The sequence below is a fragment of the Oryctolagus cuniculus genome, chromosome 15, assembly GCF_964237555.1.
Source record: "Oryctolagus cuniculus chromosome 15, mOryCun1.1, whole genome shotgun sequence".
Taxonomy (NCBI): domain Eukaryota; kingdom Metazoa; phylum Chordata; class Mammalia; order Lagomorpha; family Leporidae; genus Oryctolagus; species Oryctolagus cuniculus.
Window position 1 is genome coordinate 32,354,728 of NC_091446.1, and position 12,829 is coordinate 32,367,556.

At 50.1% G+C, this 12,829-nt stretch overlaps 2 protein-coding genes across 5 annotated transcripts in view; one reads left to right on the forward strand and one right to left on the reverse strand.

Moving 5' to 3' along the window:
• The window catches only part of UBTD1 (ubiquitin domain containing 1), a 57,106-nt gene extending 56,569 nt beyond the window's left edge, over positions 1–537 (reverse strand). Inside the window, exon 1 of one of the 2 annotated variants that reach the window (XM_002718666.5) lies at positions 62–537. In XM_002718666.5, coding sequence (XP_002718712.1) covers positions 62–131 — 70 coding nt within the window. In that variant the 5' untranslated portion in view covers positions 132–537. The remainder of the gene's footprint in view (positions 1–61) is intronic. The other variant, XM_070057450.1, reaches the window with a different exon arrangement.
• A 415-nt stretch (positions 538–952) lies between these two features.
• The window catches only part of MMS19 (MMS19 homolog, cytosolic iron-sulfur assembly component), a 31,978-nt gene continuing 20,101 nt past the window's right edge, over positions 953–12,829 (forward strand). The window contains exon 1 of one of the 3 annotated variants that reach the window (XM_008270296.4): positions 953–1,128. In XM_008270296.4, the coding sequence (XP_008268518.1) occupies positions 1,014–1,128 (115 nt within the window). In that variant the 5' untranslated portion in view covers positions 953–1,013. The remainder of the gene's footprint in view (positions 1,129–12,829) is intronic. The other 2 variants (XM_051824031.2, XM_070057430.1) reach the window with 2 other exon arrangements.

A 12,829-nucleotide genomic window follows, 5' to 3' on the forward strand; every position in this document is an offset into this window, starting at 1 on the left:
CCCCGGCGAGCAGGGGCCGACCGGCGAGGTGCCCGTGGCCCTGCTCGTTCCCCGTGGTTACCTGCTCGCTTGCGGGGGTGTCCTGGGGCGGCTGGCCTCTCCCCGCGCTGTCTCCCCACGCAGTTGCCCATGCTGGCTCCTCAGCCGGTCCCCATGCACCGGAGGCGGCGGGGTGGTCGGCTGCTCCGCGCCCCTGCCCCGGACGGCGGCGTCCCGGGTCAACGGCTCCTGCCGCCCGGCATCTGACGCTCCGGATCTCCCCCCGGGGGGGCGCGCTCTGCCCCGGCGCCGGCCTCGCCACAAACTTTGCGGACCCGGGGAGGGAGGGAGGGAGGTGGCCGACTCCCCTGCTCAGTCCCAGGTGGCCGGGCCAGGGGGGCCCGCGACGGTGCCCGGCCGGAGACCAGCCCCGCTGAAGGGGCGGAGAGAGGGGGCGGGCACCGCCGCAGCTACTCCCGGCTCGCTTGGGGCTCCCAGCTGGGGCCGGCCCCCCGCAGCCTGTCACTCACCTGCCTAACCCCGCCCCAGCCCGGCCCCACTCCCTTCCGCCGGCTCGCGGTGCCCGCGCCGCCGCCGCCACCCGCCCCAGGTGCGCATGTGACCGACGGCACCGCCCCCTTGGGCCGGGCCTGATTTTCTCATTGGCTTCCCCCAGGGTGCGTACCGCCCCTCGGCCCCACCCAACCAGGTGTCCTCCCCGCAGCCCGTCTCCCGGGGAGCCGGGCCGGGAATTATTCGCCCTCAATGGCCCCCGACTGCGTGCCCAGCGAGCCGCCTTCGCTCTCCGCGCCACCGCCCCGGCCCCAGGCCCCACCCCTCGGGGAGGGGCCTTCCCTCCCCTCCTCTACCCTCCCCTCCCTGGAACTGCCCGATCAAGAGCTGGCGGCCACGTGATCCAGGGAGCGCCCCGCCCCCGCGGCATCCACCCAGCGATTGGCTCAGGGGGCGCGTGCGCAGACAAGCCTGTCTCGCGCCTCCGCCTCCTTCCCCTCCCACGGTCGCTCGTTAGCGTCATGGCCGCCGCCGCCGCTCCCCAGGAGGCGGCGGCGCCTACGGGCCCCCTGTGGGGACTCGTGCAAGACTTCGTCATGGGTCAGCAGGAGGGCCCCGCTGACCAGGTGGCTGCAGGTACGGCAGACAGCGCCGGGCCCCTTCCGCTTGGGGGCCGACAGGAGGGAGCGGCCTCAGCACAGGCGCGGAGCGGGAAGGGAGTGAGGGGCAGGATGACTTTGAGAGATCAGTCTCAGGGCTGCTTAGTGAGCATCGAGCTTAAGAAGCGTAACAAGTTGGAGAGTCGCGCGCATCTTCCATACAGCGCTTTTACTCTCGACGTCTCCTCACAGCCAACGGTAGACCGTCATTACATGTCACTGACGAGGAGACGCAGGCCCGGAGAGCTGCGGCGCGGGCGGGAGGGGAGCTGGGGCTCAGACTCGGGAGTTCAGGTGGCTCGGGCTGCCGGCTCCGGGAGACCACATTGTTTGTGGAGATTGACGTGGGGAGGTGACTGCTGGGCGCGTCCGCTCGCGGCGCGCGGCATCTTGGGAGTGGCTGTAGTCGGAGCGAGCCGAGCGGCCAGTCGGGGCAACTGGAGGTGGTGTCGCATCCGCCTCTAGACTTTCCCTCTGTGTCTTGGTGAAGTTCTTGATTACTTTTGCATCGTGACTTTTGTGCGGCATTATTTTTATCTTTTTCCCAGATCCCCTGTCTCCTCTGCTTTGGACCTGTTCAGGGAATCTCTTAGTTCTGGCAGTTTGTTAAAGATTGGAATAAAAATCCTAGACTTGCTTGGGTTCTGAGACTTAGCTCATTTAGGGAAAAAAAAAATCTAAAACTTTCAACCAGTCATTCCACCATTATTGAACACGGTCTCCAAAAATGATGCAGAGCAGGACTATAAATACAAATTAGATCTGTGCCCACCAAGAACTTGCAGTGTGTGTGTGGGGGGGGGGGGGAGAGACAGCCATGCTATAAGAGGTAAATGCAAGGTGGTCTGCAAACATCACACAGCAAATGTCTGATGCTGCCCCTATTTATTTTTTTATTTGAAAGGCTGTTACAGAGAGAAAGGGAAAGATAGAGATTGATTGAGAGATCTTCCATCTATTGGTTACCCTCCAAGTGGCTGCAATGGCCCGGCGCTACCGAAGCCAGGAGCCTGGAACTCCATCTGGGTCTCCCATGTAGATGGCAAGGGCCCCAGCACTTGGGTGATCTGCTGCTTTTCCAAGCACATTAGCAGGGAACTAAAACAGAAATGAAACAGCCAGGATACTGGTATCACAGGTGACAGTTTAACCCACTGTACCTCAATGCTGGCCCCTAAACTTAACATCTTTGTTGCTCCCCCTCTTCGTGGAGGAACGACACAGGACCCTGTGCTGTTCTTTTCATCTGCTCGGCCCTCCCCGGGTTTGCTGCTGGTTCTTCCCGGGTTGGCTACTATCCCTTCCACCTCCGTGGAAGGGCAGTTCCCCCTGGCCACATTCCCCACTTCCGCAGGGGAGCGGCACACCGCCGGCCGGCTTTCTCGGGGGCTGCACGGGTTTTCCTTCAGCTAGATGTTCCCCATAGATGTTCCTGGTGCATGCCGTCTCTCTCCTCCTTTATAGTCCTCCTCCGCCAATCCTAACTCGGCTGCCCACACGCCGAGTACGCTGCTCTCCTCCAATCAGGAGCAAGTCCTACAGTTTATTAGTTGAACTGGAGGCAGCTGCGTAGAAGCTGTTTACTTCTCTCCCAGCGCCATATTGTGGGAGAGCAGATGCATAGAATAAGTCCTAATTCCAGTAACTCAGTCTAGTCCGGTTGCTCCCCACAGATCCCCCTTTCTTTTTATTTTTTGGCGTTGATACGCGCCTGTCTTCGGTGTCCCGCGGCACACACTCTGCTCTACTTGCTAGAGTTGCCACAGGCTCTTACAAGTCCTATCAATCAGGCAAACCGAATCCGGGTCCTCTCTTCGCCATGTTGTGAGGAGGTTTTTAGGCGCTGATGCGTGCCTGTGTTCGGTGCCCTGCAGCGCATGCTCTGGTCGAGCCTGCAGGGGCTTACAAGCCCTATCAGGCAAACCGAATCCAAGCCTTCTCATTGCCGTATTGTGGGGGAGACTTATTAGTGTTGGTTCGTGCCTATCTTCGGTGACCTGCAGCTCATACTCTGGTCGAGCTGCTTGCTGGTGCTTACCGCCTTAATTAGGCAGACCGAATCCAAGCTTTCTCATTGTTGTATTGTGGGGAAGCCTTACTGATGTTAATTCGTGCCTGTCTTCGGTGACCTGCGGCGCATAAGCTGCTAGCCGCCGCAGGTGCTCATCGTGCTCATCGCCTCACTTAATCAGGCAGACCGAATCCAAGCTCTCACAGTGCAGTGTTGTAGGGAGGCCTTTCTATTTCTCTATTTCTCTATCTCCGGGCATTCCTATTTCTCCCATTTTACTTCTATCTTCCAGCATTCCTATTTCTCTCACTTTGCTTCTAAACTTCTGTTTCTCTTATCCCCGCAGCTTCCCGCTGCCCGCCCCGAGGCTACTTCTCGGCGGCTTCCCGGCTGAGCCGCTTCAGCCCGCGCCTCTTTCATCTGCGCAGCTTCCCGGCTTTGCGCGGCTTGGCTTCGCGCGCTCCGCGGTCTCCACGCCCTTTGCGTCTGCACCACGGCCTCGCGCCAGCCCCGTTCCCTATCTATTCACGCCCCGTGCTCTCTCTGCACGCGGCGGCTTCCGCGAGTAACACAGCGTAGCTTACGTGTCCGCCACTAGCATTCAATCTAAGTTCCCCGGGCTAGCCTGGCGAATTCAACCCAGCATACGTCTCCGCCCCACGATTTGGCTTCCCGTCCTTTGCTCCCCGGGCTAATCAGACGGATCCCAATCTGGCTTACGTTTCAGCTTCTGGTTTCAACTTTTCGCCCCCCATTCCCGGGCTAACTTGAGAATCCCAAAGTGGCTTTCGTGTCCGCCTTGGCCTGCCCCCCACGGCTTCAATTTCCCTAACATTTTTCTCTACCCGGTATGTTTCCCCAAACTTTCCTCCAACGATATTCCTCCCTCATTTCTCCTGGCCTCTCCCCACAGTCCGCGTCCGAGTCTGTTTGTTCTAGCTTTCACTTTCGACCTTAGAGATTTCTCCCAGCTTCCCCCCGTAGTCCGTATCTGAGTCTATGCCTAGGCTTTCAACAGCTTCTTCCGGCACCCTTTTCGTCCGGCTTTTCCCTAGGCTGTTTACTAGTCTCTCCTCCGGTATTTTCCCAGTTCTTCCCGTTTCTTCCCTCCTAAGTTTCCTATCCGTCCTAGGTTTCCTATCCAAGCTAGGTTTCCTATCCGAGTCACGGCACCATCATGTCGCTCCCCCTCTTCGTGGAGGAGCGACACTAAACCCTGCCTAGGCTTCATATCCGAGTCACGGCACCATTATGTCGCTCCCCCTCTTCGTGGAGGAACGACACAGGACCCTGTGCTGTTCTTTTCATCTGCTCGGCCCTCCCCGGGTTTGCTGCTGGTTCTTCCTGGGTTGGCTACTATCCCTTCCACCTCCGTGGAAGGGCAGTTCCCCCTGGCCACATTCCCCACTTCCGCAGGGGAGCGGCACACCGCCGGCCGGCTTTCTCGGGGGCTGCACGGGTTTTCCTTCAGCTAGATGTTCCCCATAGATGTTCCTGGTGCATGCCGTCTCTCTCCTCCTTTATAGTCCTCCTCCGCCAATCCTAACTCGGCTGCCCACACGCCGAGTACGCTGCTCTCCTCCAATCAGGAGCAAGTCCTACAGTTTATTAGTTGAACTGGAGGCAGCTGCGTAGAAGCTGTTTACTTCTCTCCCAGCGCCATATTGTGGGAGAGCAGATGCATAGAATAAGTCCTAATTCCAGTAACTCAGTCTAGTCCGGTTGCTCCCCACAATCTTTTTTTTTTTTTTAAGATTTTATTTATTTATTTGACAGGTAGAGTTACAGAGAGTGACAGAAAGGTCTTCCTTCCGTTGGTTCACTCCCCAAATGGCCGCAACGGCCGGAGCTGCGCCGATCCAAAGCCAAGAGCCAGGAGCTTCTTCCTTGTCTCCCATGTGGGTGCAGGGACCTGAGGACCTGTGCCACCTTCTACTGCTTTCCCAGGCCACAGCAGAGAGCTGGACTGCAAGAGGAGCAACCGGGACTAGAACTGATGCCCATATGGGATGCTGGCCCCGCAGGCGGAGGATTAACCTAGTGTGCCACGGCACTGGCCTCTAAACTTAACATCTTAAAACTCTACAATTGGGGCCGGAACTGTGGCATAGTGTGTAAAGCCACTGCCTGCAGTGCCAGCATCCCATATGGGTGCCAGTTTGAGTCCCGGCTGCTCCACTTCTGATCCACCTCTCTGCTATGGCCTGGATAAGCAGCAGAAGATGACTCAAGTCCTTGGGCCCCTGCTCCCGCGTGGGAGACCTGAAAGAAGCTCCTGGCTCCTGGCTTCGGATCAACACAGCTCCAGCCGTTGCCATTGCTACCAACTGGGTAGTGAACCAGTGGATGGAAGACCTCTCTTCCTCTCTCTCTGCCTCTCCTCCTCTCTCTGTGTAACTCTGACTTTCACACAAATAAATAAATCTTTAAAAAAAAAAAAAACTATGAAAAGTGTACTATGTTAACAGTGCTTACAATTACAAGTAGTGTTATCAGTGTCATTTTTCCCAATGTTTTAAAATTTTCAACCATTTAGCAGTCTATAAAGAATTTTATAAGGAGCACACATACTCTCCAACTAGATACTTCCATTAATACTTTAATAGAATTTGCTTTATCAAATGTCTATCATCCATTTAAATTGTAGATAACCACTTAAGTTGCAGATATCAATACACTTCCCTCTAAGTAACTTGAGATGCAGATCATTGACCAGAGTTTATCCGTATAGTTTGGTGTAAAATTTAAATCCAGTGAAGTACACAAATCTTAAATGTACATTCACTGATTCTAACAAAGGCATCCACCTGTCTAATCCAATCTCCTATCAAGAAAATAGTACATGACTGTATCCCTGTCATTTGTAACATTTCTTTCACATTTGTACATTGTGAAAACAATAATTTTTTCTGGTTCAGGACATACTTTGAGAAAGCAGCTTGATTAAGAACTGCTAAATTCTCATAAACATTTTTGTGAAATTTATTTTTGGGGGCAGGCACTGTGCTACAGCAGGTTAAACCTCCTCTTGGGACACCATATTCCATATCAGACGGCAGATTTGAGACTTGGCTTCTCTGCTTCCAACCCAGCTTCCTGCTAATGCATCTTGGAAGGCAGCAGATGATGGCTCCAATGCTTGGGACCCTGCCACCCATGTAGGAGACCCAGATTGAGTTCCAGGCCCTGGCAGGCGTTTAGAGAATGAAACAGCAGATGGAAGGTCCCGCTCTCTCTCTCTCTCTCTCTCTCTCTCTCTCTCTCTCTCTGCCTTCCAAGTAGGTGAAAAACATTTTTTTATTTTGACAGGCAGAATGGACAGTGAGAGAGAGAGACAGAGAGAAAGGTCCTCCTTTTCCGTTGGTTCACCCCCAAAATGGCCACTACTGCTGGCACTGTGCCGATGTGAAACCAGGAGCCAGGTGCTTCCTCCTGGTCTCCCATGCGGGTACAGGGCCCAAGCACTTGGGCCATCCTCCACTGCCTTCCCAGGCCACAGCAGAGGGCCGGACTGGAAGAGGAGCAACCAGGACAGAATTCGGCGCCCCAACCGGGACTAGAATCCCGGGGTGCCAGAGCCTCAGGCGGAGGATTAGCCAAGTGAGCCACGGCGCCGGCCTGAAAAACATTTTTAAAAATTTGTCTTTTTATTCGTGTCTGAAAAAAAATGGCCTAAACTATTGTAAATTTTAAATTCAACTCAGCTCAGCAAAGATATTGTAACAGCCCTGTTGTAATATAGCCTTCCTAAAAAAAAAAAAAAAAGACGGTTGTACAGAGAAAGCGTAACAGGTAAATTTGAAAGGATTTAGTGGGATTGGACTATGCATAACCTTGGATTCCAGGGAGAGGAATTTGAATGACCCATTTTAGGTCATAGGAGTCATTGTAGATCCTTGAGGAAGGGAGCCATAAAATGAAAGTGAATTTGAGGGGATTAAGTTAGTTTTCTCCATTTTAGATCACAGCCCTAGTTAGAATTGTTGAAGGCTGACACAGTTTTGGTGCACCCCTGAATAAGGAGTGCTTTCTAATCCTCTTTCCTAAGTCAAGCTCTGTTAGTGCTAAAGGGGCCAGCTAGCTGTGCAGGCCACATGCAGCAGTAGCAGCAGCTTACTACAAATTGTAAATGCAGACAGACCACTGTGATCAGAAAGGCAGCTACCACCAACTCTGTTTTACATCTGGATTCAGCTGTAAAGAAGGTGCAGGTGATGGAATGAAAAGGGCCTGGCAGTCCAGGCTTTCAAAGGCTGCTGTTACCTGTCCCAGCCCCATTGCTCCTCCCTAACTTTTAGTTGCATGTAGTCACCTTTATTCCCTATTCCCTGAGTGTTTTCCTTTCTAGTTCTCTCCACTAGCTCTGTCTAAACCAAGATAGACTCATGTGTCAAGGCCAAGACTAAGTGTGCCCTCACACCTAGAGTTTTCAGATTATTTCAGCAGCCAACATCTCATACCTCAGAATTCAGAATCTTTGTAACACTTACTTCTCAACCACTCCTGTACTTAGTAGGGAGACATTTTTAGTAGCTATGTCTGTATGCATCTCTACATTCTACCCTCCCATTTCTACCACAATCTCATAAGCGGGCATGCAATAAAAACTACTTAAGTGAGTGGCTTGAGAGAGTTGAAGAAAGATTCTGTGATTTGAGATCTAACTACAGAAGGTCTTCAGAAAGTTCATGAAAAATCCATATTGTGGAAAATCTATATGGATTTTAAAGTTTTGGACACCAAAGTAAACTTGTAAAAAATTATTTATTTGAAAGGCAGAGATATTTTCCCATCTGTTTACTCCCCAAATTCCTGCAACAGCCAGGACTGGGCCAGGTGGAAGCCAGGAACCCAGAACTCAATCCAGGTCTCCCACATGGGTGGCAGGAACCCACTACCTTGAGCCACCATCTGCTGCCTCTCAGGGTATGCGTAAGCAGGAAGCTGTAATCAGAAGCAGAGCTAGTACTTAAACCCAAGTCACTCTGATACTGGATTTGGGTGTCCCAAGCTGCAGCCTAATGCTGTTGAAACACAGCACTGACAAGTAAGTGCTAGAACTGGAAGCACAGCTAGGGTTCCAACCCAGGCTCTCTGGTAGGGGACACAGGCCCAAGGAGCGTTTTTTTTTGTTTGTTTCTTTGTTTTTTTTTTGTTTGTTTGTTTGTTGTTGTTGTTGTTGTTTTAAGATTTATTTATTTATTTGAAAGGCAGAGTTATAAAAGAGAGGAAAGGTGACAGGGAGAGAGAGAAAGTTGATTTTTCCATCCGGTGATTCACTCCCCAAATGGCTATAACAGAAAGGCTGGGCCAGGCCAAAGCCCAGAACTAGGAACTCCATTTGGGTCTCCCACATGGGTACATGGGCACAAGGACTTGGGCTGCCTTCCACTGCTTTCCAGGCACATTTGCAGGGAGCTAGATCAAAAGTGGAACAGCTGAGACTCACACCAGCGCCAGTATGGGATACAGGCATTGCAGGAGGCAGCTTAACATATAATACTGGCCCCATCAAGCAACATCTTAACCACTGCCGAATGCCTGCTTCAGCTTACCTTTTAATTCCCTTTTTCCACAACTTGAAATACCTTTGTAGTTTTAGGACTTGAAGGAGAGGGAGGACTCAAAAGATGATATCAAGATTTTGAACAAAATATGAGGAAAAAGGAAGTACTTTGCCCTGAAATGAAATTTGAGGGACAAGCATTTGGCCTGGCAGATATGATGCCTGCATCCCAAATCCAAATGCCTGGATTTGATAGCCAGATCCTGTTCCACCTTTCTGCTAGTGCAGACCCTGGAAAGAAGCCCAAGTAGTTTGAGTCCCTGCCACCCACCTAGGAGACCTGGATCGAGTTCCTGTTTCCTTGCAGACATTTAGGGAGTAAATCAATGAATGGGACCTATCTCAATTTAAAAAAAAAAGAGAGAGAGAGAGATTAAGAAAGGAGCTGATTTGGACAGTAAATTTTGGACATGTTGTGTTTGTAGGTATGGATATCAGTTTTTTTCTACTTAGTTATGTGAATTTTTCTTTCAGGTCAGTCTTTTTTTTTTTTTTTTTTTTTGACAGGCAGAGTGGATAGTGAGAGAGAGAAACAGAGAGAAAGGTCTTCCTTTGCCATTGGTTCACCATCCAATGGCCGCCGAGGACAGCGCGCTGCGGACAGTGTGCTGCGGACAGCACGCCACACTGATCCAAAGCCAGGAGCCAGGTGCCTCTCCTGGTCTCCCATGGGGTGCAGGGCCCAAGCACTGGGGCCATCCTCCACTGCACTCCCGGGCCATAGCAGAGAGCTGGCCTGGAAGAGGGGCAACCGGGACAGAATCCGGCGCCCCAACCGGGACTAGAACCCGGTGTGCCAGCCGGAGGATTAGCCTATTGAGCCGCGGCGCCAGCCTCATTTCAGTCTTTATTATATTGTATTTCCCCACATTTGCAATTCTCTGAGAAGATCACTATTCCTGAAACCAAATGATTGTAGAAAAATTTAGTGTTTGCTAGAATATAGTTTTGAAAAATGTCTATGGCATCAACAGCAGAAAGGGCATTTTGAGAGTGTGATTGGGATCTAGTCTTGTTTGGGATTTTCTCTCCAGCTCCTTCCTATCCTCCTACCCCACACTCTGCCACCCCCTCTCCCTGCCCTTTTTGGCAGCTACTCTGGATTCTCAAGAGGCTGTAAGTCCACCAGACAGAGGTCTTATTGTGCATTCTGTGAAGGTGCTCATATAAATACCCCTTTGACCTCTTTACAGTGTCCTACACGAATGGGTGCCCTGTTGAGGAAATTGTGGATGGTCAGGAGGTGCTAGGAGGTCCATTTTTAGAGAGCAAATCTTGAATACATTGGAAAAACTTGGGCCTGCTTATAAAGGAAGAAGAACTTATTCATATTTTTCCTTAATACCAGTGAAACTATCCTTAGGAAAGTTAACTCTTTGTTCATCCCAGGAGTCCTAAGTACATAGTATTTCCATATATTCCAGTTATTTTTATTTAGGAGAATTTATAATGTTAAGAGAATTATAGAGTTGGTCTTCTGTATATAAAGATATTTAAAAATGAATCTTGGCTGGCGCCGTGGCTCACTAGGCTAATCCTCCGCCTGCAGCGCTGGCACAACGGGTTCTAGTCCTGGTTGGGGCACCGGTTCTGTCCCGGTTGCTCCTCTTCCAGGCCAGCTCTCTGCTGTGGCCCAGGAGTACAGTGGAGGATGGCCCAGGTCCTTGGGCCCTGAACCCCATGGGAGACCAGGAGGAAGCACCTGGCTCCTGGCTTCGGATCAGCACAGCACGCCAGCCATAGTGGCCATTTTGGGGGTGAACCAACGGAAAAAGGAAGAGCTTTCTCTCTGTCTCTCTCTCTCACTGTCTAACTCTGCCTGTCAAAAAAAAAAAAAAAATGGATCTTACTGAAGAATGGGATGGGAGAAGGAGTAGGAGGTGGGATGGGAGTGAGGCTGGGAGGGCGGGTATAGGGTGAAGAACTATATTCCTAAAGCTGTACCTATGAAATTCATATTTATTAAATAAAAGCTTTCTAAAAAAATAAAATAGATTTTCACTCTTAAAAAAAAAAGAGAGAATCACTGAAAGTTAGTGACCTGTGATCCACAAACCCAGGAATTGTATTCAAATGCTGACTCAGCCTGTTTCTGTCACTGTGTCACTTGTGACACCTTGATTGTGAGCTCATTAGAAGCTCCTTGTCTGTACTTTTATTGTAAGCCTGGACATAGTATGATTATAATAGGTATCCAATAGGTATTGAATGAAAACACATAGGTGACTTTATAGAGAAGTCTGGAGGGAACCCAAAGCGGAAGTAACTGAAGGATGCAAGGAAGGCATCGCAGAAGTCAGTCAGCATTGCATCTGGCTCCTAAAGGGACAGCTGAAGTCCTTGAGATAGAGGGCTGGGAAGGGCCACTGCAGACTCAGACTGTGTATCTCCAGACAAGGGTGTTGCACACTGGGATTTCATGGGACCGAATGACAGGAATCACGATGAAGGGGAAGGGGAAGGGAATTTGGGGACTAGATGGTGAAGGACAGTAAGCCAAGGAGTCAAGTCTTAAGCAGTAAGGAGCAAATGGAGCTTGGTGAGTCGGGGAGCTATTGTGTACTCAGAGCACGAATGGATTGAAAGATTTGATTGTTTTTAACTGAGGTAAAACTCAATATTTTAACCTTCTTAAGTAAGTAGTTGAATGGCTTTTAGTATATTCAATGTGTTCCTCAACTATTACCACATTCAATGGTAATTCAAAAACTTTTTTTTGAAAAATCTACTTATTATTTGAGAGGCAGAGTTACAGAAAGGGAGGGAGAGGGAGAGAGAGAGAGAGAGAGAGAGTGAGAGAGAGAGCGAGCTTCCATCCATTGATTGATTCACTCCCCAAATGGGTGTAGTGGCTTGGGCTTTTGCCAGGTTGAAGCCAGGAGCCCAGAATTGCAACCAGGTCTTCCAAGTGGGTGGAAGGGGTCCAAGTGCTTGGGCTATCTCTGCTGCTTTTTCTGAGCATTAGCAGAGACCTGGTTCAGTAGGGGAACAGCCAGGACTGCAACTGGCTGTATGTGATACAGGCAGAAACTCAACCCGCTATGCCACAGTGCCTGCCCCAAGAACATTGTCACCACACCAAAAAGTGGGAAGCCTTTTAAAGGCAGTTACTATATAGTCACAGGGATGAAAAGGAGGAGTCGACTCTCTCTGCCTCTCCTTCTCTCTCTGTGAAACTCTTTCAAATAAATAAATAAATCTTAAAAAAAACTGCAAAAAAAGGAGTAAGATTTGAAAGGCATTTCTGAGGCAAACTCATCAGAAATAGAATAAGATGTTCAATTTGCTCACTTCTGTAAAAACATCCCCCAAAATCAATTCTATTTTCTTTACTCTTCTTTACTATTCTGTGATGGCTTTATTATTTTGTATTCCCCCAAAATTATATTCTGCTTTTACATTTCTCATTTCTTTTATGTTTGTGCTACATGAATTCAAGATAGGATCCTTAGGAAAAATAGGAATGCTGGAGGGCTGCACCAGGAGTTTGCCCACGTGCTAGGATTTAAGGAGTCACATGCAGATGGATGCTGCTTGGTGATTGTAAAGCAGCCAATTTCAGATTGATGTATAGCAAATGCTGAAGAAATAATTTTAAATTATAAAGTTTGAGGCGACCTATGGGAATGGAACTTTACCAGTAGGGGGTGTAGTGGAAATTTCTTTGGTGATGCAAATGTTCCGTATTTTGACTGGGCATTGGTTACTCAGGTGTGCACTTCTGTTAGAACTCATCTAATTGTGCACTTAATATTTGCATTTCACCATGTTTATGGTTTTTTTTTTTTTTTGAAGGCAACCGAATGGAGCCTGTGAGGTCTTTGTTGCACAGCACTCAAAGTATTTCCAAAGATAGACTCTAGCCCACCATCCAGAAGACTTTAATGATGTTGCAGAAGAAAAATTATTTAGTTCAGTGTTGTCCTTTGCAATTAACAGTTACCAGTTCCCTGTGGCTTCTTGTGTACAACTGCTAACTCTTGAAGCCACTACTGAGGCCGGCGCCGCGGCTCACTAGGCTAATCCTCCGCCTTGCGGCGCCGGCACACCGGGTTCTAGTCCCGGTTGGGGCGCCGGATTCTGTCCCGGTTGCCCCTCTTC